At 43.9% G+C, this 26,415-nt stretch overlaps 1 protein-coding gene across 2 annotated transcripts in view; it reads left to right on the forward strand.

The window, feature by feature from the left end:
- LOC126238197 (uncharacterized) overlaps window positions 1-26,415 on the forward strand; it is a 191,365-nt gene that overhangs the window by 113,416 nt on the left and 51,534 nt on the right. The window contains exon 1 of one of the 2 annotated variants that reach the window (XM_049947777.1): window positions 25,995-26,058. The exons of the other annotated variant lie outside the window; for it this stretch is intronic. Coding sequence (XP_049803734.1) covers window positions 26,034-26,058 — 25 coding nt within the window. The 5' untranslated portion in view covers window positions 25,995-26,033. Of the gene's footprint in view, window positions 1-25,994; window positions 26,059-26,415 lie in introns of those variants that run through there. 2 annotated transcript variants of the gene reach the window in all.

Here is a 26,415-nt window from a genome sequence, read left to right on the forward strand (position 1 = left end):
CCCTAAAGATATAAGCGTTCAGATGTGGAAAAAACACTTTTATAGATGTGACAGCACAAGAAAAATATTTCCCAACACTAAACCACTGAGTATGGTATATTTTTAGCTCTAGATATCACACATACTAGGTAGCAATTTGCCAAGCTCTTTACGAAGTAGTCCTGGGTTCTAATACCAATTGGTTGCGTCCTTGAAAAAGTGTTACGTTAAAGACCCTCTGTTAAGTTTCATTTCGCATCTGCGTATTTAATGATTTGATGAGGTCTGGTAAGATTTAATCTCTTGGGCCAAACGCTTCATCCCAGAGTGGCATTCACACCCGTTCACATGTTGCATACATCCCACTCTCCACCTTGCCCCACAATTTTCGCTGCGTGTCGGCTTCTAGTTCCATGTTCAGATGTCCTAACATCCTGTCCCTTATTCTCGTCAGTGTTTTCTATATATTCCTTTCCTCGCCGATTCTGCGGAGAACTTTCTCATTCCTTACCTTATCATTTCACTATATCCACTGTCGGTCCACAACATGATTTTCTTGTAACATCTGCATCTGATGATGAGGCTGAAGTGGCTGGAAAACTGTTTATGGTTGAATAAACCGTAAAAAATCGACTGGCTGTATATTTATTACCAGGTAAATCGACGGCTTACCTTATCAGTCGCCGGCCGCTGTGGCCGAGCGGTTGTAGACGCTTCATTCCGGAACCGCGTGACCGCTACGGTCGCAGGTTCGAATCCTGCCTCGGGCATGGATGTGTGTGATGTCCTTAGGTTGGTTAGGTTTAAGTAGTTCTAAGTTCTAGGGGACTGATGACCTCAGATGTTGAGTCCCGTAGTGGTTGGTTGGTTGGTTTGGGGAAGGAGACCAGACAGCGAGGTCATCGGTCTCATCGGATTAGGGAAGGATGGGGAAGGAAGTCGGCCGTGCCCTTTGAAAGGAACCATCCCGGCATTTGCCTGGAGCGATTCAGGGAAATCACGGAAAACCTAAATCAGGATGGCCGGACACGGGATTGAACCGTCGTCCTCCCGAATGCGAGTCCAGTGTCTAACCACTGCGCCACCTCGCTCGGTGTCCCGTAGTGCTCAGAGCCATTTGAACCATTTGAACTTTATCAGTCCATATAATTTCCAACATTCTACTGTAGCACCGCATCTCAAATATTTCTATTCTTTTCTATTATGGTTTTCCCACAGACCACGTCTCACTGCCATACAATGTTCTGCTCCAAAAGTACATTCTCAGAAACTAATTGCTCTAATGTTTGGTACTAGCAGACTTTTCTTGATCAAGAATAACGTTTTTTCTAGACTTAGTGTACCTTTTATGTCGTCCTTCCCCCGTGTGTCATGGGTTATTTTGCTACTTAGGCAGCAGAATACATTAACTTCATATACTTCGTGATCACCTGTCCTGATGTTAAGTTTGTCGCTGTTCTCATTTCTGCTGCTTCTCTTTACTTTCGTCTTTCATCAGTTTACTCTCAATCCATATTGTGTACTCATTAGACTGTTCATTCCATTCAGCAGCTCCTGTAATTCATGTTCACCTTCACCGTGTCATCAGCTAATCTTAACATTGATATCCTTTTGCCTTGAATTTTAATCCCACTCCTGAACCTTCTTTTATTTCCATCATTACTTCTTCGATATACAGATTGAACAATCGGGGCGAAAGATTACATCCCTGCCTTACACCATTTTTAGCCCGCCCGGTTGGCCGTGTCGTCTAACGCACGGCTTTCCGGGCGGGAAGGAGCGCCTGGTCCCCGGCACGAATCCTCCTGGCGGATTTGTGTCGAGGTCCGGTGAACCGGCCAGTCTGTGGATGGTTTTTAGGCGGTTTTCTATCTGCCCCGGCGAATGCGGGTTGGTTCTCCTTATTCCGCCTCAGTTACACTATGTCGGCGATTGCTGCGCAAACAAGTTCCCCATGTACTCGTACACTACCATTACTCTACCACCCAAACATAGGGGTTACACTCGTCTGGTGTGAGACGTTCCCTGCGGGGTCCACCGGGGGCCGAACCGCACAATAACCCTGGGTTCGGTGTGGGGCGGTGGAGGGGTGAAGTGGACTGCGGTAGTCGTCGTGGGGTTGTGGACCACTGCGGCTGCGGCGGGGATGGCGCCTCTCCGTCGTTTCTAGGTCCCCGGTTAACATACAATACAATAAAACACGTCATTTTTAATGCGAGCTCTTCGTTCTTGGTCTTCCAGTCTTATTGTTCCCTCTTGGTTCTTGTACACCCGTCTTTCCCTATAGCTTACTCCTAGTTTCCTCAGGATTTCGAACATCTTCACCATTTTGCATTGTCGAATACTTTTTCCAGGTCGACAAATCCTGCGAACTTTCGTTGATTTTTATTCAGTCTTGTTTCCGTTAGCAATTGCAACGTCAGAACTAAAATGTAGACTTTCACGGCCGGAAATATCATGTCCATTATAATTATCCGGGCTGTTATGCCGTGGTCGGTTGATGAATTCTGTGTCGATTCCCAACGTTTCGTCTCCGACTGCGGAGACATCTTCAAGGGGGTCCGTAGTTCAATGGAAGGTCCAACACACCCACTGGCTCGCTACTGACTGCCGCTAAATTCCGTGTCCGCGCGCTCCCACGCCGCGGCGTGACACCACGTGTTTTGAAAACGTCAGTGCAAAAAAATGGTTGAAATGGCTCTGAGCACTATGGGACTTAACATCTGTGGCCATTAGTCCCCTAGAACTTAGAACTACTTAAACCTATCTAACCTAAGGACATCACACACATCCATGCCCGAGGCAGGATTCGAACCTGCGACCGTAGCGGTCGCGCGGCTCCGGACTGAGCGCCTAGAACCGCTAGACCAGCGCGGCCGGCAAAACGTCAGTGCAATTGGCCGCTGTCCGTCGCCGTCGATCGCCGTTTCCATCACCCAGTAGTGGACGGGTGGTACACATCTTCTTCTAACACCGGCATCCATATACCGTTTAATTTCACACCCTCCTCCTTTCGGTTGAAATTATTTGGGTTTTTAGCGATTTCGATTGCCTCCCTGTAGAGCCTTTCGTAATATCCGCTTGTGGCCGCTAGTACTTGCGTCTCCTCGAAACGAATATTGTGGTTCCCTGGCTGGAAAGCATGCTCCGCAACAGCTGATCGTTCCGTTTCTCCTCTTCTACAATTTCCCTTATGCTCTTCCAAAATGACGCCATTATGAGGGCTGCGACTGTTGATAAATACAAATAAAATAGCCTCTGCGTCTGTCGCTTGTTTGTTTGAAAACTACGCTTTCCGATGGTTCACACCATCATCTTCAGGTGAGACTTGTTTATTAAGATAGCTGGTGTTGATGAAGAAGTCCAAGGGCAGTGTAGGCCATGTGGCGTCTTTCGCTAATGATAAAATATGCTTATTTAGAAAAGACACTTCTGGGGCTAAAATACACTGTCAGAAATTCATCTTTTTCTCAAAAGTGCTTTTTCTAAATAAATAACTTTTATCATTAGCAAAAGACGCAATATAACCTACAATGCCCTTGGTCTGTATTCGTCACGGACACCAGCTATGTAAATGAACAAGTCTCCACCTGAAGATGATGGTATGAACCATCGAAACTCGTAATGGCAAAATAAACAAGTCACTGGCGCAGAAACTTTGTATCTAGCGGATCCTCAAGTTCCTTTTCTATTGTTTTTATATCATTCTTGTCAGAAACTTCTGGCATTTATTTGTCCTTGCTATTCTCGGGATTGTGTGGATGATATTTTTCCAAACGTCGGTCGGTACGTCTTCACGTTCATTGATTTTTACACACTAACTTCAATAGCTGCCACTTCCGCCAGTCATTTTAGAAATTCTGAAAGAATGTTATCTATCCCTTTTTCCTTCTTTCGTTGCAGAACTGCGTTAACTACAACTCTTATTTTGCAACTTATTGTGTGAGAGATCAGCGATCTGTAATTTATATGTGTGGTGTTACCGGCACACTCGTGCCGATTCTTTGAGAAAAGCGATTAGTGATATTGTATGAACCCTCGTAGACCGGTAGCGGACGTGGGAAGCACAGAAACATTCCGCGCCCGTACGCCACAAGCGGCAGATCAGTAAATACGTTAGATTTGAGTGCCGGCGCGCCAACGGCGAACTACGTGACCTCGCCGGCAGGTGGGACCTTGCCGGGAGCGTGGGAGGGCCTATGATGTCATGCAGAGCGTCACATGGGACGCGTGACGCTGCGAATCTGTAAAACGGCTTCCGTCGGTCAGGCCGCGCTTGAAACTGCTGGAGCACTGACCGTTGGTTCCGTCGTTGCCCCTACAGGAGGCATATCGCATTGAGCCAGCGCACTTTCTTCGTAGAACACACTTACAAATCCTTAGCACCTCTATTTTGGGCTATGTTTAAGCTGCCGACGGAAGTCAGCATCTTCACTAGAAAAGTCCTTGCAATTAAGGAAGCTCTTCAATATGCGGCAAATGAGTTCGACGTCATCCTTATTATCACGGATTCGAGGAGTGCCCTGGAAAACCTGGAAAAGCAGCAATGGGGCTCCAACACTAACCGTCCTGTTATAATTAAGTTGCTCTACCAGTGTGAAAGTCAACATAAACTTGTCTAGTTATTGTGGATCAAGGGTCACTACGATATCTCATGTAACGAGATGGCGGTACACCTGACGAAGCAAAGTGTGACTTCTACATACAGATTTTGTTGCTGGTGTAAGGAAAAAGATCCATCAAGAATGGTCACATACGTGGGAGATCTCACAACAGTCCAGAGGAAGTTATTATACCGCAATACAACAAGGTATTCCGCGGAAAACCTAGCTGTCTCGGCTGTTACCCCTCACTTCATTATAGGATGAAAGTTCAGCCATCTTCATACTGCGAACACTACCCAACTGAAATTGCAGACCTCAACTATGTGATACTAGTATGTTCACGCTTTGCAGACGACGCCGCAAATTTCTTAAGGCTGTTATCAGTGCAGGAATTCCCCAACATACATCAATGACGCACCTGTTTCGACAGCTGACCACAACGGACCATGTCAATGTTGTTCAGTTTCTTCAAGAAAAGACAGATATGGAAGCTCCAGCGTAAGAAGTTGTGATATATGGACTGTGTTGAGTGCATGAATGTACAGATTGTACCTTAAAGTTTACCTGGAATTAATGTAATTTTTAATGTGCATTTGTAAATGTGATATTGTATACCACTTCTCTGGCTATATGGTTAATGCCAAAGGTCAAAAAATTATATTTATTTATTTATTTATAATTATATATTAAAAAATCCGTAACGCACGCCGAGTGCGATTACGCGACGGATGACAGACAGAAGGCAGAAAAACTGAAATATTTCCGATTTTGACTCACTGCGGAAAACCTCAGTGTGGTTTTTCCTTTCAAACACTCCATGATGGCAGAAATGTCAGTTATAGAGAAATACACAGATATACAGAAAATTAACTAAAATCCCTGAACAAAAGAAAGATGATACGGTCTAGTCAGATGCCTGTTTGATTCTATGTACAGAATTATAGGTACAAACGAAATAGTTGCTAGAGCTTTTCCTCTGACGGAATACTTTGAGAGTCCTGGTACTTTGATGGAATATCTTGTTTATTTTGAAGGTTAATAAAAGTTCAAATAATGAGAAAAACTTCTTTTATTGAGTGATAATCTCAGTTTTCTATCATAACTAATAACACAGAAATCATAATAAGATTTAAAATGATAATTACTGTCGTCAAAATAATGAGAAAGAGAAACACCATGTACACTGGACTCGCATTCGGGAGGACGTCGGTTCAATCCCGCGTCCGGCCATCCTGATTTAGGTTTTCCGTGATTAACCTAAATCGCTCCAGGCAAATGCCGGGATGGTTTCTTTGAAAGGGCACGGCCGACTTCTTTCCTCATCCTTCCCTAATCCGATGAGACCGATGACCTCGCAGTTTGGTCTCTTCCCCCCAAACAACCCAACCCAACCCAAGAAACACCTTGTTATTAACAGTTTTTCGCGGAGCACTTACTCACTTTCGGCGAAACAACAGCCTTCCGTGGAACACATTTTGGAAAACCCTGGCTAGAGGACAATGAAACAAGCAAATATTCCTAATAACCATAGGTCTCGAAACCAATGGTTTCCCCGATACGACGTTTGAACAAGTGCAGTTAGCGCAAATGCTACAGCACTGATAATGTCTAAGGCTACGTTTAATTTCGAAACACCGCAACCGAGCCGTAAATTATAAAGTTACAAAAGGCACTCGTTTGATTTTATCTTCAATACAGATAACTAAGTACTGGTAAAGGGCGTTTCAACACCAAGTGCATCATTCATGACTCGCCAATATACTACGGCCCCTCCAGGTTCTTCGGCATGAAGCCGTTCTTTATTTTTTTTTTTTGTGAGATATTTCAAAGCCTTGGCGTATTCTTGCCCTCTTGATAGAATAGATGAACCCAAGGAGCACTTTGTGGATGGTTGGCAATGTATTCACAGCACGCCTAAGATGTTTGAATGCGTACGGGCACCTGATGAAGCCTTGCCTTCGTACGAAATGTGGCCATATGGAACACTTGATGTAATGTCAGGATGGATTATAGTGATGTAATGAGTTCGTCCTAGAGAGAAATCTGCAGTCTGGATCGTTAGAGACAGTCACAAGGCCTCCTTCATGTATTTAGTCGTAATACGTGGTATCAGGGTAACATCATCAGACTGGACCTGTACAGGGTTTCGCAGAAGTTCAACATTCAGGGATATGACAGTAACGATCATTCGAAGCAAAAGGTCTGGTAAACATAGGTTCTAAAATGCACACCTTAAGAGCTATGAACTCTTCTTCACCTTCGATACAGTGAAACAAATCTCTTCTACTGCTCTTTGCTGTCCATATTTTGACTGCTGATAGTGTGGAGCAAAACAAGAAAGCAATGTACAGTAAAGATTGGCTCTGAAGTGCATACCTTAAGAGCTATGAGTACTTGTTCACCATCTGTTCTACTGAGCTCACAGCTCTTAGGGTTTGCGTTTTAGAGCCCACGTTTACTAGGCAATTTTTTCGTGTTTTGATCCATACTAACCCGAAACATGAAAAGCAAAGAGCTTGCAGTAGAAGAAATTTGTTTCACAGTACCGAAGAAGTAGTTCAAATAGCTCTTGAGATATGCATTTTACAGGCAATGTATACTAGACTTTTTCGCTTCAAATGATAGTTTATGCCATATCCCTGAATGCTGACGATTCCTCATGGGACACTATGTGTTTAGTAGAATTATTTGCTTGCTTCATTGCCCTCTACTCGCTCCTTTCGTTTGTATCTGTTATAGTCAAACACTCTGTAAATTAGTGAAAGAACTTGCACTATTTCCTAGGAGCAGTTTATCGTCGATCGTTGGGACAACCAAGCTTTGCAATCGGCAGGGAAATTGAGCAAGGGCTTCATGTTTTCATAAAAATGTCAGCCCACATCCTTTCCGTTTACCTTTTTGAGAATTATGGGACAAGTTTTATACTCGTGAATTATAAATCTCCTTTGCAGGGACCAATACGAATTTCGCAAATAACTTTCTTGGGAAAGTCACCTTGTTCTGTTCGTGCACAGATTCACAAGGTTGAACATATGGGTGCACATGTTGATGCTATGTTTTTGAATGTCGAGGAGCACACGATACTATTGTCTTATGCTGAAAATACGAAATTAAGGAATATCTGACCAGCTTTGTGACTGGATTTAGGGTAAACTTGCAGACGGAACTCAGATGTAAAATAAATTCAGAGGTGCGGTAAAGAAGCGTTATAGGGCTATTACTGTTCATAAAAATTAAAAATCACCTGATGGATAACTTCGGGCGCCCCGTGTCGCGTTGTGCATCTTGGAGATGCTCACTATTAAGATTCCGAGAGTGTAATATCGAAGGAGAGTTCCTGAAGTATATCTCGCAAAATGACCATGACGGGAAAATCAGAAGAATTACTGCAGAAGTTGGACCATTATAGAATAAGAGGGTTGGCTCACAATTGGATAGTCTCAAACTTTAAGAACAGACAGCAAAATGTCATTCTCCACAATAACGAGAACGGCTATGTTATACAGTCTGATTGGGGGATGGAGGAGGGGTGGGGTGGGGGGGAATTTGCTCATTGATCAGTTCAGAGATCACTACTGTTTCTTAGGTAACGGCCTTTCCGCAATGGATACACCGGTTCCCGTCAGATCACCGAAGTTAAGCGCTGTCGGGCGTGATCGGCACTTGGATGGGTGACCATCCTGGCCGTCAGGCGCTGTAGCCAGTTTTCGGGGTGAACTCAGCCTCTTGATGCCAATTGAGGAGCTACTCGACCGAACAGTAGCGGCTCCGGTCAAAGAAAACCATCGTGACGACCGGAAGACCGGTGTGCTGACCACACGCCCCTCCTATCCGCATCCTCAGCTAAGGATGACACGGCGGTCGGATGGTCCAGATGGGCCACTTGTGGCCTGAAGACGGAGTGCTACTGTTTCTTATGTATACACATAGTATGCCTTCTAATATGTCAGGTGACTCTAAAATAGTTCTGTTTGCTGATGACACTAGCTCGGTAATGAAGGATGGTGAGTGCAACATAGACAATGTTTCCATTAGCGCAGTTCAAGACGTAAGTTCATGGCTTGTAGAAAATAAATTGGTGCTAAATCACAGTAAGACTCAGTTTTTGCAGTGTACAACATATAATTCAACAAGAACTGATACACTACTGGCCATTAAAATTGCTACACCACGAAGATGCCGTGCTACAGACGCGAAATTTAACCGACAGGAAGAAGATGCTGTGATATGCAAATGATTAGCTTTACAGAGCATTCACACAATGTTGGCAACGGTGGCGACACCTACAACGTGCTGACATGAGGAAAGTTTCCAACCGATTTCTCATACACAAACAGCAGTTGACCGGCGTTGTCTGGTGTTACGTTGTTGTGATGCCTCGAGTAAAGAGGAGAAATGCGTACCATCACGTTTCCGACTTTGATAAAGGTCGGATTGTAGCCTATCGCGATTGCGGTTTATCGTATCGCGACATTGCTGCTCGCCTTGGTCGAGATCCAATGACTGTTAGCAGAATATGGAATCGGTGGGTTCAGGAGGGTAATACGGAACGCCGTGCTGGATCCCAACGGCCTCGTATCACTAGCAGTCGAGATGACAGGCATCTTATCCGCATCGCTGTAACAGATCGTGCAGCCACGTCTCGATCCCTGAGTCAACAGATGGGGACGTTTGCAAGACAACAAGCATGGACTATCAGCTCGGAGACCATGACTGCGGTTACCCTTGACGCTGCATCACAGACAGGAGCGCCTGCGATGGTGTACTCAACGACGAACCCGGGTGCATGGCAAAACGTCATTTTTTCGGATGAATACAGGTTCTGTTTACAACATCATTATCGTCGCATCCCTATTTGGCGACATCGCGGTGAACGCACGTTGGAAGCGTGTATTCGTCATCGTCATACTGGCGTATCACCCGGCGTGATGGTATGGGGTGCCATTGGCTACACGTTTCGGTCACCTCTTGTTCGCATTGACGGCACTTTGAACACTGGACGTTACATTCAGATGTGTTACGACCCGTGGCCCTACCCTTCATTCGATCCCTGCGAAACTCTACATTTCAGGAGGATAATGCACGACCGCATGTTGCAGGTCCTGTACCGGCCTTTCTGGATACAGAAAATGTTCGACTGCTGCCCTGGCCAGAACATTCTCCAGATCTCCCACCAACTGAAAACGTCTGGTCAATGGTGGCATAGCAACTGGCTCGTCACAATACGCCAGTCACTACTCTTGATAAACTGTGGTGTCGTGTTGAAGCTGCATTGGCAGCTGTACCTGTACACACCATCCAAGCTCTGTTTGACTCAATGCCCAGGCGTATCAAGGCCGTTATTAAGGCCAGAGGGTATTGTTCTGGGTACTGATTTCTCAGGATCTATGCACCCCAATTGTGTGAAAATGTAATCACATGCCAGTTCTAGTATAATATATTTGTCCAATGAATACCCGTTTATCATCTGCATTTCTTCTTGGTGTAGCAATTTTAATGGCCAGTAGTGTAGAATCAGTCAAATACCTGGGTTTAACAATTGGGTAATACGAATTGAAATGACAACCTAGGTTCAATGGTAGGTAAAGCAGGTGGCATTTTTTGGTTCATGGCCATGATACTGGGAAAATGCAGTCTTCAAAGGAGATAGCTTACAAAATACTGCTGCGACCTATCCTAGAATACTGTTTTAATGTGTGAGACGCGCACGAAATTGGAGTACCAAGGGATATTGGACGTATTCAGTGCAGGAGAACACGAATAAACATGTTTGTTTCAGTCGCTGGAGCGCGTCACGGAAATGCCGAAGAACCTGAAATAGCAGCCCCTTGAAGACAGATTTCAAGTATCCTACGATATTCTACTTTGAAAGTTCCAGGAGTGGGGTGGGGGTGGGAGGAGGGGGGGGGGGAATTTAGGAATGTATTACGGCCTCTGAGTCTGTTCTGAAGATTCAGTAAATTCTGTGACCGTGTACTGAATATTACATACGACTGTCGCTACTAAAGAAGTGAGTGAAAACCTTCGCGAACGCCGCCTTGTTTAATCTAAAGGGAAACAACAGAATGTTTTTATCGTTTTAATAAAACGTGGCACGTCACCAGCCACTCATACAGTCGGCCAGCATTCATAGCAATTTAATATTCCAGAAAAATACGATAAAATAGGTAAGGAAATTTCCGATTCATTACTTACAAAAATTAGGGATTCATTTCTACTTTGAAGTAGAAATGAAATCACTTGGATTGCGCACAGAAATCATTCAGTTGCAAAAACCATAGCATTCTCCTCAAAATGCTTCATTTTATAATTACTTGTACTTTCATGCAGGAAAATTTGCAACAGCAAAGAATATAGTCTTTCCATGTGACTGTATGTATATTGTTCTGTTTTTTAAAAGACTGTCCAGTCATTCGCGATTTTGTAGTATTTCGACATAATAGGACACAAAGCACGATGGAACAAAAATTTCCGTTTCATTTCCTTTCCTCTGGTAGACTCGACCGATATGCTCGTGCGTTCTCATATCCTGCGGCCTAACCGTTTTTTTAAATAAAGAGGCACGGAAAACTAGTCCCATTGCTCGTAAGAGTCATTCGGTCGCAAAAAATCGAATATTCTCCTCAAAAGCCTGTACTTTAATACATTTTCAAGCAGGACAAGTGAAGCGAGCCTTTATAAATCACTGCTGTGCGCAGTTCTTGTGTTTTACTCCTTCACAAACCTTCCTTGGGTAGAACAATTGCGAAAGTATTCTCTCCAACTCTCTCTCCTTTAACATTTCAATGGAAAGTCCAGCTAGGTTTCTCCTGACATAAACTCTGCTATTAAGGGACAACTCCATGTAAGCTGTTATGACTCACCGGCATTTTCTGAAAGCCTTCCGCTTTCCAGGGAGCTTAAAAGCACCAACACATCCAACTGCTTAGCAAAACAAGAACGTCATGCATTCTGACATAGTTGCTATTCCCAAAACGTCATTTTTTTACATAGAACTGAATTATTTCGAATACATACAGAAAGTGTTTTGCAATACAATTAATTCTGCAGACACTGTTTCACTATTAAAAAATCTGTATTTTCTTTTGTTATTTCATGACGTGGGAACGATCAAGCACTTTCTGTAACATCCTCTATAGCACAATACCATCAGCTGTTTTCGAGCTACGTAAACATTTAAATTTATTCGTAATTAGAAGAACTTGCTGTAGCTACAGTACCTAGAGTGTACTTCATATTTAGGTTTTACTGCAGTTGACGTTAACTTTAAACTCCATTTGCGATTGTTGCATTTTCGATGCAGGTATTTCTTACCTAATGATGAGTAGTTGCTGGTTTAAACCGATCGTAGTAACAGATTAGTTTTCAATCATTAGCCCCCCCCCCCCCCACCCTTCCAGACTCAAGATTCTTTAAAGAATCGAACTCATAGACATAAAACTGCTTCAAACTAGCTGTTACTTTAGAAAGGAGTTAATGTGCTGGATATTGATATTAAGCACGTAGAAATCTTTACATTTATGAATTCACATCTCCTAAACTATGTGTCGTACAGTGATACAGTTTTGTAGGTCATCATTCAGTACCACATGTGGATGCTGTCTGAAAAATGTGTTGTGAGTAAAATGATTGAAGGTGTCGTGTCTGGGGCTGAAGTTTTGGGGTATGAACAGTTGAAATGTAGCAACCGATAAGCATTTTTCCTTTCATTATTTTTCGGGGGATGTCAGCGCGAAAAAGTTCCGGAAAGGTTTGAAATTATATCTAAGTGTTCTCATTGTCAAATACTGGATAAATATAGTGTGGGTAATTTTAACGCTATGAGCTACTCTGCCTCAAGATATACACGCAGTTTCTGACTGTAATACGAGTCTCTTGATTTATTGTATTCAATATTAACGTAAAATTGTGCCGATTAGTGAGTAGATTATCACTAGGGCACGGATTTTGATAACAAGTCACACTTTTTCCTGAACTTTAGGGTGAATTTTGCGATAATTTATGAACGAATCTACGTACTGTAGTGTAGAAAAACGTATTTTCATTGTGCGTATCAAGTCATATTTACATGTATTTCGGCCAACTTTTGCCGAAAATGCAAATAGTTGTAGTACTTTCAACGACACAAAAGTAAAAACATAAAATGTTGCTCATATGACAGTGTTTCAGGTGATATTGCCACAAATAAACACAACAATTATCACAAACCTTTATTTATCGGGACAGTAGTAGACAACCAGCGTTAACACACCAGTCGGTTCATAGACGTAAGATATTGTTGCGCGGGTCGACAAAACGCTTTCGAAGCTAAAAAAGGCGGCTTCCGAAGTAATAAATATCGCACAGGGTTCGAATACAAACACTGTCTGGTTCATCATGCTGAAAGAAAAGTGCTCAACAGCTTGAAATTGCGAGGATTTGTTAGCGAAATTGGAGAGAAGTTCTTCAGCATTGACGGCGAAATACTATTTTGTAATTCATTTGGATTTAAAATTAGTACAGAAAAGTGCTTTAATGTGCAACAATACTGTAACCGCGAAACACAGCAACTGTGTGAAGAGAAATACTGAAAATTACAGCAGACAAACGGTTTATTTGCGAAGACAGGTCCATCTTTAATCGTGCAATCATTCTCCAAGGACATGTGTGAGATGATGGTGACTTGCAGCATCAAATTGGAGAAGCTGAAGAGTCCAAGCTTCAGTTCTCGGAGAAGTACTCAGCTCATCCAATTCCGGACGAATCTACGTTGAGGAAGAACTATTTATTTGTGTGCCACGAGGAGTTGCACAACTAAATACACTGAAGAGCCAAAGAAACTGGTACATCTGTCTAATACCGTGTGGGCCCCCCTCGAGCACGCAGAAGCGCCACAACACGGCGTAGCATGGACCCAACTAAAGTCTGAAGTAGTGCTGGAGGAAACTGGCACCATGAATCCTGCAGGGCTCTCCGCACATCCGTAAGAGTACGAGGGGGTGGAGATCTCTTCTGATCAGCACGTTGCAAGGCACCCCAGATGTGTTAAATAATGTCATGTTTGGGGAGTGGTATTTCTGGACCTGTGGGGTATCACATTGCCCTGCTTGAATTGCCCTAGTCTGTCGGAATGCGCAATGGACCTGAATGGATGCAGGCGATCAGACAGGATGCTTACGTACGTGTCACCTGTGAAATTCGTATCTAGACGTATCAGGGGTCCCATATCACTCCAACTGCACGCGCCCCACACCATTACAGAGCCTCCACCAACTTGAACAGTCCCCCGCTGACATGCAGGGTCCATGGATTCAAGACGTTGCCTCCATACCCGTACACGTCCATCCGCTCGATACAATTTGAAACGAGACTCGTCCGACCAGGCAACATGTTTCCAGTCACCAGTAGTCCAATGTAGGTGTTTACGGGCCCAGGCGAGGCATAAAGCTTTGTGTCGTGCAGTCATCAACATTACACGAATGGGCCTACGGCTCCGAAAGCCCATATCGATGATGTTTTGTTGAATGGTCCGCACGCTGACATTTGTTGATGACCCAGCACTGAAATCTGCAAGAATCTGCGGAAGTGTTGCACTTCTGTCAGGTTCCACGATTCTCTTCAGTCGTCGTTGGTCCCGGTCTTGCAGGATCTTTTTCCGGCCGCAGCGATATCGGAGATTTGATGTTTTACCGGATTCCTGATATTCACAGTACACTCGTGAAATGGTCGTACGGGAAAATCCCCACTTCATCGCTAACTCGGAGACCCTCTGTCCTATCGCTCATGCACCGACTATAACACCATCTTCAAACTCGCTTAAACCTTGATAACCTGCCATGGTAACAGCAGTAACCGATCTAACAACTGCGTCCGACACTTGTTGCCCTGTATAGGTATTGCCGACCGCAGCGCCGTATTCTGCCTGTTTAAATATCTCTGTATTTGAACAGGCATGCCTATACCAATTTCTTTGGCGCTTCGTGTACGGATGAGTGCTGCTGACCAAAATGTCTTAGTGACTATGGATGAAACCACCTATGTAGGTGGACGTTATATGGCAAATATTGTTGTTGCTTTTCTGAAGGTTGACGGGCCTAGAGAAATGTACCTCCTAACGTGTGAAGCTCTCTCGAGAGTAAACGACTGCCATGTTGTTTGACAACTCTGTGAAGCTACTGTGGCCGGACGGTGTAAACAGAGGCAACGTTTTGTTGCTAGTAGCAGATGGTCCTTCATACATGGCTAAACGAGTCAAGGGGATTCAGATTATCTACCCCAGTATGGTATACGGCGCTTGCCTTACACATACGTTACACAGAGTTGCAGAATACGTGCGATCAGATTACCCTGATGTGGATAAATGAATTTTCTGTGTCAAGAAAATCTACGTGTAAGCTCCGCTACGGATGCAGAAATTCAAGGACCAAGCCCCTTCAATGCCCCTCTCCCGTCAGCAAGTTCTGACTCGATATTGTTCTTGGCTTAATGTTGCTGAGCATTAGTGTACCAACTAAACCAAAATAAAGGCAATCTTTTGTGAGCTTGATATCGATGAATCAAGTGCTCTCAAAACTTTGGAAGAGGTCTTCACTGATACCTTGTCTGGAATCTTGGCATACATTAACACCAATTTTTCAGTGGTATCAAAAGCTATCAGACGACTGGAAGCTGCTCGTTTGTGCAACATGTGCAGAGTGAATTGCGCTAATTCATGGTGACATAACTGACAACGTGAACAATGGATTGCAAAGTGTTCTTCACCGAAATCCTGGCTATTCTACAATACACAAAATTAGTGTCAGTCTGAATGAATTGTCTCATTATGAGAGTATTGAAGGGCGATCTGTTTTAATTATTAAAAACCATTCAAGACCCAAGATCGCCAATATTTTTTTTATTCAAGAGAACCGGTTTCAATAGTCTTTGGTGCAATCTTCAGGTCTTAAACACCTTGCCGAGAATTCTTCCGGGTTGTATGGCTGTGGTCCATGGAACTCTCCTATCCCTGACGTTTCGTCCAAAGCTACGTTGTACATCTTCGGAGGTGCTCCTGGTTGTGCTGAGTCCTGCCGACTGACGAGTTCGACGTCGAAGAGCGGCCTAAATACCGTGGAAAGTGGGCATGGTCTGGATTTCACGTGATAGCAGAGATGAAACTTGTCAAAGCTATCACAAAAACTATTTACCAACCTTTTTGACCAGCACGGGAATGCGTTTCAGAGCGTGCACTGTCGTCTGTGGTGATCACACATCCTTTTAAGAACTATGGACCTATACTTGGCAGTGATACATCATGTGGAAATTACTTTGGTCCTTAAGTTTTGCACACCAGTGTATCAATAATCAGTCGCAGTAGACTTATTCTCGAACTTTTTTTATTTACAGAGCAGATCGCACCAGTTGAAACTTGGGAGCAGCAAAAGTACTGGCTGGAGGTGCGAATGAATTACATTTCCCTTGCTGCCTATACTTGCAATGTTCATTCATCAGAAATTGAGATTCAGAAGGCCGGCCGGGATGGCAGAGCGGTTCTAGGCGCTACAGTCTGGAACCGCGCGACCGCTACGGTCGCAGGTTCGAATCCTGCCTCGTGCATGGGTGTGTGTGATGTCCTTAGGTTAGTTACGTTTAAGTAGTTCTATGTTCTAGGGGACTGATGGCCTCAGAAGTTAAGTCCCATAGTACTCAGAGCCATTTGAACCGTTTGAGATTCGGAAACTTTCAGCCAACTAGCATAATTTCCCCGACCTTTGTGATCCTATAACTCCCCAGCGAAGTAGCAGCAAGAAAAAACTATTATTTACCATTAACATGCAGTGTATGCGGCATCTGGGTGAACCAGGCTTCTTGTTGCCACATAAACTATGTTAGACGTCTGTGCAGTAACGTTAGTTTCTTTATGATGCTTCTGGGATGAAATGACACTGTGACAACAGAGTGTGCTTATAGTAGTGGAGCGAGGGCAAGGCTTCTTCTCAAAGGCAGAAGATAGGAACACTTGGCGCAGAAGAACTCACGTCTTTCGGTTGATTCCTAAACCGTCTTAATCTCTTTTTTTTCTTTCTCTCGTCAGGTTTTGGACCCATTCAGTGCCTGCACCATTGGTGGAAACCCATCTCGACACCCCTCGGTACTTCCTGACTTGATTAGGTTACTACCGTAAATTTCTTTCTTACGCAAACCCATGTTTGAGATTGGTTTCTGCACACAAATCTATGCTGTATCGAATCAATTAAATGACAGTGGGGAATATGGGAACTGCTCTTAATTTTGTCTTTAACAAATTGTCGCCATTTATTTACCACTTCGAATCACGCAACTGTAAGACCACACTGTGAATGTTCCTCCTACGGCAAAACCAATACGATAGGGAGCACAGATTTGTTTGAAAGTAATTCACCATTGCGGCCAGATGGAAACAAGAGTCAATGCTAGATGCAAGTAGGGTCCTGCATATTCCTTCTTCTGTATTACTTCTAATAGGATGCGCCTATCCACACTTGTACTGTGAATGAAGACCACCCGAGGGGCCAAGTTGTCCTCTGCCGCATCAAGGCTGAACACAGCTTTTAATTGTCAAAAATGGCTCTGAGCACTATGGGACTTAACATCTGTGGTCATCAGTCCCCTAGAACTTAGAACTACTTAAACCTAACTAACCTAAGGACATCACACACATCCATGCCCGAGGCAGGATTCAAACCTGCGACCGTAGCAGTCGTGCGGTTCCGGACTGAGCGCCTAGAACCGCTAGACCACCGCGGCCGGCTTTTAAATTGTCCACCCACCGGGTATCTTCTACAGAAATCCCTGCTTAGAACCTGCGTACATAGGTCCTGGTTCGTGTTTCCTGATGTTAGACTGAAAGAAGCTTACTAGTGAGTGGGCTAAGACTCTCAACGCTACTAAATGAGAAGTCGAATTTAAATAAAGACGACAGTAAGTTTTTAATGAACGAATCATGAAGCAGAGAAAGCTAGAAACGTCTAACAAGCGATGTAATAATGTTGGACTACAATTTCATATGTCCGAGGGGCACTTTTTTCTGAAAGCAGTTTGGTTTTATTCAGGGTTCCAGTACATCGTATTATTCTCAAACCGATAATCAGCAGCAGCAGCAATATAGGAACCTTTAGCAAAAGTACACGTAGATATTAAATTTGTTTGTTTACAGTTTTGGCATGTGTTGTGTCCGTACTCTGGAGAAAGATAAGAATAACCTAATATGAGGAAGAACTCACTTCCTTTGCTGTTCACATACACTCCATTTTTCAACATAATCTCCGTTCAATGCGACGGCCTTACACCACCTTACTGGGAGGGCTTGTATGCCCGCATGGTGCCACTCTGTTGGTCGATGTCGGAGCCAACTTCTTGCTATATCAATAACTTCCCCATCATCCACGTACTGCTTCTGGAGGAGTGCATGCTTCTTTAGGCCAAACAGAAGTCGGAAGGTGCGAGATCCGGAATGTAGGGCGGATGAAGAAGAAGAGCCCAATGAAGTTTTGTGAGCTTCCCCCGGTGCAAGGACATGTGTGAGGCCTTCCGTTGTAATGGAAAAGGAGAAGTTCTTTTGCATTTTTGTGGCGACGCATACGCTGAAGCCGTTCCTTCAATTTCCTTCAGCTGTGTGCGTCCGGCCGGCACGCAGGAGGTCGGACAGGTCTGCGCGACCTTGTTGCGATGATGACAGGCGCATCACCCAAACCGAGCGAGGTGGCGCAGTGGCTAGCACAGTGGACTCGCATTCGGGAGGACGATCGTTGAAACCCGGATTTAGGTTTTCCATGATTTCCCTAAATCGCTTCAGAAAAATGCCGGAATGGTTCCTTTGAAAGGGCACGGCCGATGTCCTTCCCTCATCCGAAGGGACCGATGACCTCGCTGTTTGGTCCCCCTTCCCCCAAATCAACCAGCCCCGCCCAACGACTCGCCGTGCTTTTGTTTACTGCCAGGTCTCCGTAGGCATTCTGCAAACGCCTCTGAATATCTACGATGCTCCAGTTTTCCGCAAAAGAAATTCAATGACAGCTCTCTCTTGGAAGGCACCTCCGTTACAGACACCATTTCGAAGGCTACATATAGCGCTGCTATCTACCGCAGCTTCATGATTAGTGCTGAAACGGGAATACTCCACGATGTCCCACAACAAAAACCGCGTTTTTCAACTGAACGCCCCTTGTATGTGGACTGATGAAATAAGGAATGACGAGGTTATCTGCACATATTGGGTGGATAGAAATGTGTGTTATACATTGACAAGAAGAAGGGAAAGAGTGATAGAACATGTGTTCAGACTTCAGGGAATAATTTCCTTTGTAATAGAGGGAGTTGGGGATAAAAACTCTAGGTGTAGGCTGACATTGGAATACATCTTAACAGATAATTGAGGATATTGGATGTAAGCGTTACTCTGAGAGGAAGTGGTTGACACAGGAGAGGAATCCGTGGCGGGCCGCATCAGTTAAGTCAGATGGTTGGTGAGACACCCCTGCCCCCCCCCCACCCAAAAAAAAAATTATATGCAAAAATTACGGTTTCCCACATGCGAAATTGACGAGCTGGCGAAAACATAAGGGCGTGCAATCGTTCAGCTGTCATCTTATCACTGCCATTTCAATCCACCAGAGCTGCTGTGGGGCCAAATTATACTAGCTTACTTTGCCAGCAAAGATATACTCTATTTTCCTTCGTAGTGCTCACCATAGGAAGACCACCTACGAAGGAAGTCGTCAACGACCCTCCTAACGTCACGGAAAAAGCATGAAGCATGGCAGAATGAAGCTATTTTAGAAAATTCTGTAGATGAAATGATCATGCCATTATAAAACGACAGTGAGATTCTCACTTCAAGCATTTGTGACAGCTACGAGTGTAACGACAGCAGTAGTCGTAAAAAAAGGAAAGGTAAAGCTGACATCGATCCGAAGTTTGTTTTGAACACCGCTACAAACTATCACATGTGCGCCCTTGGTTACAAGTAAGTATAAAGTTTGATGAGAAAGTGTAATAACCGGTTAATTACAAACCTAGCTATTTGTTTCTCGTAATGTAACCAAACAAGTGACCGCTTTTGACGCGCGAGCCGAGAACTGAAGAGTTATCATGCTAAAGGGGTAAGCGCCAGTTTTGCATAACTGTGTTTCCTACTTCCTTAGGTGGTATGTGAATAGTGCTTTTACGTACCAAGAGGGCTATCTCTAATGATGGATGATGTAGATGCTACGAAGGCCAGTAGATGGCAGGAGAGTTAACTCCTATGACTTCTTCGTACTAAATGGAGCAGGTGGAGGGTGTGTTTCACGAGTTACTGGACATAGCTTGCGCTTGCTCCTGCCGTTTTGTAGCCTGTCGTTTATGTATTTTCATTGGTGATACAATCGAGAGTGAAAACAGTATGAATAATTCGGCAAAGGAGCTAAGAGTAACTGATAAATCTAAAAGAAATCGTGAGCATGACTTAAGAGAGTGGTAAATGATATCATGTAATGAACATCATAGCAACAGCTCGCGATAAGCAACTTTTCAAAGTTGTTCAGATGAAAGGTAGTTATTTTATGGACTTTCAGCAACCAGCTGATACGATGATTAACACAACTAAGGTTAATAAAAGGATTAATATAATGGATTAAAATCACCACACCTTGGGGTAACTGAAATAAAAAAAGGCATTTGGTGAAACAGAGAGATGGAAAATTATAAGAATATTGAAAAAATGGTGGTGTAGTGAAGATTTCAAAACGATTACATTCAGTGAGATGACTGATGCAGAAGGAGTGTCTTCAGAGTAGAAAAGAGACATTACAAGTACGCTAGAATACCTACCTTAGGTGAACAAACAGTTTTAACGTGAACTGTACCAAGAATCAACAGTTAAATGGATACTAGAAGTATAAATATTACAAATTTGTACGGTGCACTTAGCCAGTTTAGCATTCCAGTGCAAATTTATTTAGAAAATTCAGGGTTTATATATTATTTTTGGATCATGCCAAGTGATAACTTGTTTTCCTTAAGTCAATGAGCAAGTGTTAATGTGTAATTAATGCATATTTATGTTCACATTCTTTGAATAGAGCTTAATCTGAATAACCTAGAAAGTACATTTTGTTACTTAGACCCTTTAGCATGATAACACTTCAATTATACGTCACATTTAACTCTAATTATTTCATATTAGAGATCTCCAGTGGTGTACAGGTTAGGAGCAGATAAAAACATACTCTTAACATTTCGTTCTCATAATGTGTTCACTTAAATTCACCAGCAAAAGAACTTACCACACATCGAAAATTCTGCAACGTCATCGGGAAATGTATTTTCGTAAAGTTTCAGTAAACTGTCTTAAAAATTTGTGCCGTAAATAAAACCAAACTGAAAACATAATGCATCCCTTCCAGAATACAGTGATGTCAATTTCATCTTCGTACGTTACATAGTTTGCGTGTTTGAGCGAGCTGAATGATCTATAAAGCGAATGCAAGAGAACGTAACCGAATGGACATAAGCAGATATATCCCCAGTGTTTACAACCAGTCGCTTCTACGAGTGAACGAGCATTTACGCTGGAGGGAACCGAAGACAACACGAGACAACAAGCACAGCGTACCACCACTCCGAACGCTGTGTTGCTGTTTTTTGGCGATAACAGCCATCACACAGGTTTCACTAGATGCAACACCAGTTACAGCCACGATTAGAGACTTTGGTATTCAGAGAGAATTATTTTGCACAGTGAGCGCGCTGTTTTTGACTAGATTCGTGACATACGCGAACCCCTTCAAGTATTTTAGTGAAGTACGTATAAGAAAGATAATGTCAATAAAATATGATTAATGAAATGTGTAATAAAGCCTGTCACATAAGACTATTCGATAAAACCTTTTATGTAGTTTGTTGGAGGGCAGGGGGTGTGATCGCGGATATAGGAATTTTATTTCTTCAGTTATTACATCATGAATCTTAAACGTAATAATGGTATATCAGCCATTACAGCTACCATGAACGTAAGCTAGGAGAATAGTCAGATCTTCCGTATATTTTTAATTTTAATCACCATAATAGATACACATTCGTACTTGTTTACTTGCAAGGAAATTTATTGTGGTTCAAATGGCTCTGAGCACTATGGGACTTAACATCTATGGTCATCAGTCCCCTAGAACTTAGAACTACTTAAACCTAACTAACCTAAGGACATCACACAACACCCAGTCATCACGAGGCAGAGAAAAAAATTTATTGTGTTACCCTTTTTTAATGAACTGAGTTTAGTCACTCCATTATCGGCTAATAAAACTATCGTCTATCTCGCGTAGCCAGTTGGATCTTTGAGTGCTTCGGCTATTTTCTACCTATCCAATCTCTTCCCGTCCATGTCTTGGATCCCACAAGCATGAATTATTTCTATATTAATTAACAAATCTGGCATTTCCCGGGCACCCATTTTCCCAGTTTTCTATTAGAAACGAAAACAAAAAATAAATTGTGCCTGTAGTGCAATATCGAAAAAATGTCATTCCCATGTATTCGTGGAAAGACATTTGAAATTATGAACAATCGTACAAAGAAATATGCATAATTTACGCATGTGTAAGTGGACTATCCAAATTAAAAAACATAATATGCAAAAGACGAATTCTTTCTTCTAACATTTATTTAACTCCGAACTTTATTGTAAAACAATATGTCTGGATACTTGTCTAGGAGCTATTTGTAAACGCCTCTATGGCAACGCATCTTCATACTTATATAGACGGCTATTGTTTTGGGCTATAGCAGTTTGCGCTTCGCAATTGAAAGTTGTCAAAAACGCTGCCAAGTGTCAAGGATTTCGTGAAGTTGACTCACCTGTAGGAGTATATTAGTAGTAAGGAATAATCATATTAAAACTTCATGCACGATGTGGCGTTTTCCCACGCGTCACAGTGTTTATGCTGTCATATCTCCTAAATTATATGTCATAGAATGACATATTTCTGTAGGTGCATTCAGTGACATATGTGAATACTGTCTGCGAAATATGTTGTGAAGAGAGTTAGTAGCAAAGAATTAATAATGCGGCAGTTTTTCACGTATCCCCTTATTTAAGACGTCATGTCGCCTGAACTATGATACGTAGGTTGTTCTTATGCCCAGAGCCTGACAGTAAGGGATATGTGCAATAAGTTCGGTTTTAGGAGGATATGTGGAACACACACACATACATACATACATTTTTGTAATACGTATAGACTTGGGCGTACCCAGCGAGGGGCGGGGGGGGGGGGGGCAGCTGCAGAAATGCTGCATGTTTTCTCGGATTGTACAAGTGCATTCTTGTATTTAAAATGTTTATTAAAGGCAGATTTTCACTGGTTTACTGTTTTATTTAATGAGAAGTGCTGTATGTTGTCTCGAGTCCTTGTTTCCTGAGACTAGTATGACCTGTCCCCCCGCCCCCCCCCCCCCTAGTTCAGATCCTGGGTACGTCCTTGCGTATAGATGCTATGTCACCAACGTTACATTCTCTTCAGACCATTCCATCGCTCACGCAACTCACGTCAATAACAAAAGTACGAGGGCTGTTCGGAAAGTAAGGAACGATAGGTCGCGAAATGGAAACCACAGTGAAAATCAAAACTGTTTTATTTGCAACGGTTAGCTACACCTTCCAGTTGCTTCTCTACACGGTCGTCGCTCAGATTTAGATTCTGCCGTAGAGTTGTACCAACTTTTCAATTCCCTCGTTATAGAAGTGCTTTTCGACAATTTTCTACTCTGGACGGCAGCTCGTTGTCTGTGTCGAAATATTGTCTTCATAGCCATCGGTTCATTTGAGCAGAGATCAACCTCAAGGCTAGCCAATTACGGGCTGTATTGTGGGTGATCAAACACTTCTCATCGGTAACACTGCAGGAGCATCCTCATTGCCCCTGCTGAGAGCGGCCGAGAATTGTGTACAACGATCCGTATGACAGTGGATTGCATAGATTCAGGCCAAATCTTTCGCCAGGCCCTCATACTTGGCGGGAGACGCTAATTTCTAGCCATTTTTACTTCTCGCTGTGGGGTCAGAACTGAAAAGAGCAACATGATGCGATCGATGGGCGTACTAGACACAGTGCCCAACGCATCTGTGCAAAGCTTCATCAGATTTTCACCGTATTTTCCATTTCGCGACCGATCGCTGCTTGCTTTCCGAATAACCCTCGTAGTTCGCAAACAAGACACCAGACGAATGTTGCCTGCTGTTACAGGGTGTTTCAAAAATGACCGGTATATTTGAAACGGCAATAAAAACTAAACGAGCAGCGACAGAAATACACCGTTTGTTGCAATATGCTTGGGACAACAGTACATTTTCAGGCGGACAAACTTTCGAAATTACAGTAGTTACAATTTTCAACAACAGATGGCGCTGCAAGTGATGTGAAAGACATAGACGACAACGCAGTCTGTGGGTGCGCCATTCTGTACGTCGTCTTTCTGCTGTAAGCCTGTGCTGTTCACAACGTGCAAGTGTGCTGTGGACAACATGGTTTATTCCTTAGAACAGAGGACTTTTCTGGTGTTGGAATTCCACCGCCTAGAACACAGTGTTGTTGCAACAAAACGAAGTTTTCAACGGAGGTTTAATGTAACCAAAGGACCGAAAAGCGATACAATAAAGGATCTATTTGCAAAATTTCAACGGACTGGGAACGTGACGGATGAACGTGCTGGAAAGGTAGGGCGACCGCGTACGGCAACCACAGAGGGCAACGCGCAGCTAGTGCAGCAGGTGATCCAACAGCGGCCTCGGGTTTCCGTTCGCCGTGTTGCAGCTGCGGTCCAAATGACGCCAACGTCCACGTATCGTCTCATGCGCCAGAGTTTACACCTCTATCCATACAAAATTCAAACGCGGCAACCCCTCAGCGCCGCTACCATTGCTGCACGAGAGACATTCGCTAACGATATAGTGCACAGGATTGATGATGGCGATATTCATGTGGGCAGCATTTGGTTTACTGACGAAGCTTATTTTTACCTGGACGGCTTCGTCAATAAACAGAACTGGCGCATATGGGGAACCGAAAAGCCCCATGTTGCAGTCCCATGGTCCCTGCATCCTCAAAAAGTACTGGTCTGGGCCGCCATTTCTTCCAAAGGAATCATTGGCCCATTTTTCAGATCCGAAACGATTACTGCATCACGCTATCTGGACATTCTTCGTGAATTTGTGGCGGTACAAACTGCCTTAGACGACACTGCGAACACCTCGTGGTTTATGCAAGATGGTGCCCGGCCACATCGCACGGCCGACGTCTTTAATTTCCTGAATGAATATTTCGATGATCGTGTGATTGCTTTGGGCTATCCGAAACATACAGGAGGCGGCGTGGATTGGCCTCCCTATTCGCCACACATGAACCCCTGTGACTTCTTTCTGTGGGGACACTTGAAAGACCAGGTGTACCGCCAGAATCCAGAAACAATTGAACAGCTGAAGCAGTACATCTCACTTGCATGTGAAGCCATTCCGCCAGACACGTTGTCAAAGGTTTCGGGTAATTTCATTCAGAGACTACGCCATATTATTGCCACGCATGGTGGATATGTGGAAAATATCGTACTATAGAGTTTCCCAGACCGCAGCGCCATCTGTTGTTCACAATTGTAACTACTGTAATTTCGAAAGTTTGTCTGCCTGAAAATGTACTGTTGTCCCAAGCATATTGCAACAAACGGTGTATTTCTATCGCTGCTCGTTTAGTTTGTATTGCCGTTTCAAATATACCGGTCATTTTTGAAACATCCTGTACATATCGCAAAGCGGAGGGGACTCTACCTTTGTTTGATGGTTGGCTGAAAAACCGACAACCGACGGAACCAGTGATGCGAACCGAACACGACAGAATGCACATTCGCTTATGTCCACCTGCCATTTGCACCAGAGAGAATTCTCTTTCGGTGGCGCTGGTTTTCTCGTGTTGGCTCCGATGAATACCGCTCTTAGTATGAGGTAAGAGTTACGCAGCAACTCTCCTCCGCGTCTCCGAGTGCTCCTGGCAAAGCATCGGTAGATTGGTTCAAATGTCTCTGAGCACTATGGGACTTAACTTCTCAGGTCATCAGTCCCCTAGAACTTAGAACTACTTACACCTAACTAACCTAAGGACATCACACACATCCATGCCCGAGGCAGGATTCGAACCTGCAATACAAGGATCCCAGGTGGCGCGGTTCCAGACTGAAGTGCCTAGAACCGCTCGGCCACCAGCGGCCGGCAGCATCGGTAGTTTTGAGTATGGAGTCCTAAGCATGACGCTACCTCGCGCGCGCCGCCCGGGTTTGACACGCGGCAGCCGGTACGGCGGTCACGCCTCCAGCTGCAGCGGGCGCGGGGGTCGGCGTTTTGGCGGCAAGCAACGGCCGTGGCATGACGTAGCACACTGTGCCGCCGTGCGTCCGGCGCAGTCTCCGGCGTGTCTCTGACCAGGCAGCATGGGGGTGGAGCAGCACGCCACCGGTGAGTATGCACGCACCGGCGCTAAGCGCGAAGCGCAGCACACGACAAGCGTGGTGCGTGCTTTATACAGGGTGATCGAAACGCCGCGATTCCTTGCATGCCAACAGTACAAAATGCCTCTTTCAAAATTCCGTACCGTGCGTATTTTGTATAGAAGATAGACGTCAAAGTAGGGTACAGCAGTTAATGCACAGGATAAAGTTATGCTTCAGAGCACTCGAGTTCCTGCGTTCTATTCTGGGTTTAGGTGTAATTACTTCTAGTTTCCAAATTTTAGACTGCATGTTATGATATCTGGCTGCCTAACCATTATAAAGCGATTACAGCAGGTGCAACGAATTGACGCGTGGTGCAGGG

The sequence above is a fragment of the Schistocerca nitens genome, chromosome 1 (genome assembly GCF_023898315.1).
Source record: "Schistocerca nitens isolate TAMUIC-IGC-003100 chromosome 1, iqSchNite1.1, whole genome shotgun sequence".
Classification (NCBI taxonomy): domain Eukaryota; kingdom Metazoa; phylum Arthropoda; class Insecta; order Orthoptera; family Acrididae; genus Schistocerca; species Schistocerca nitens.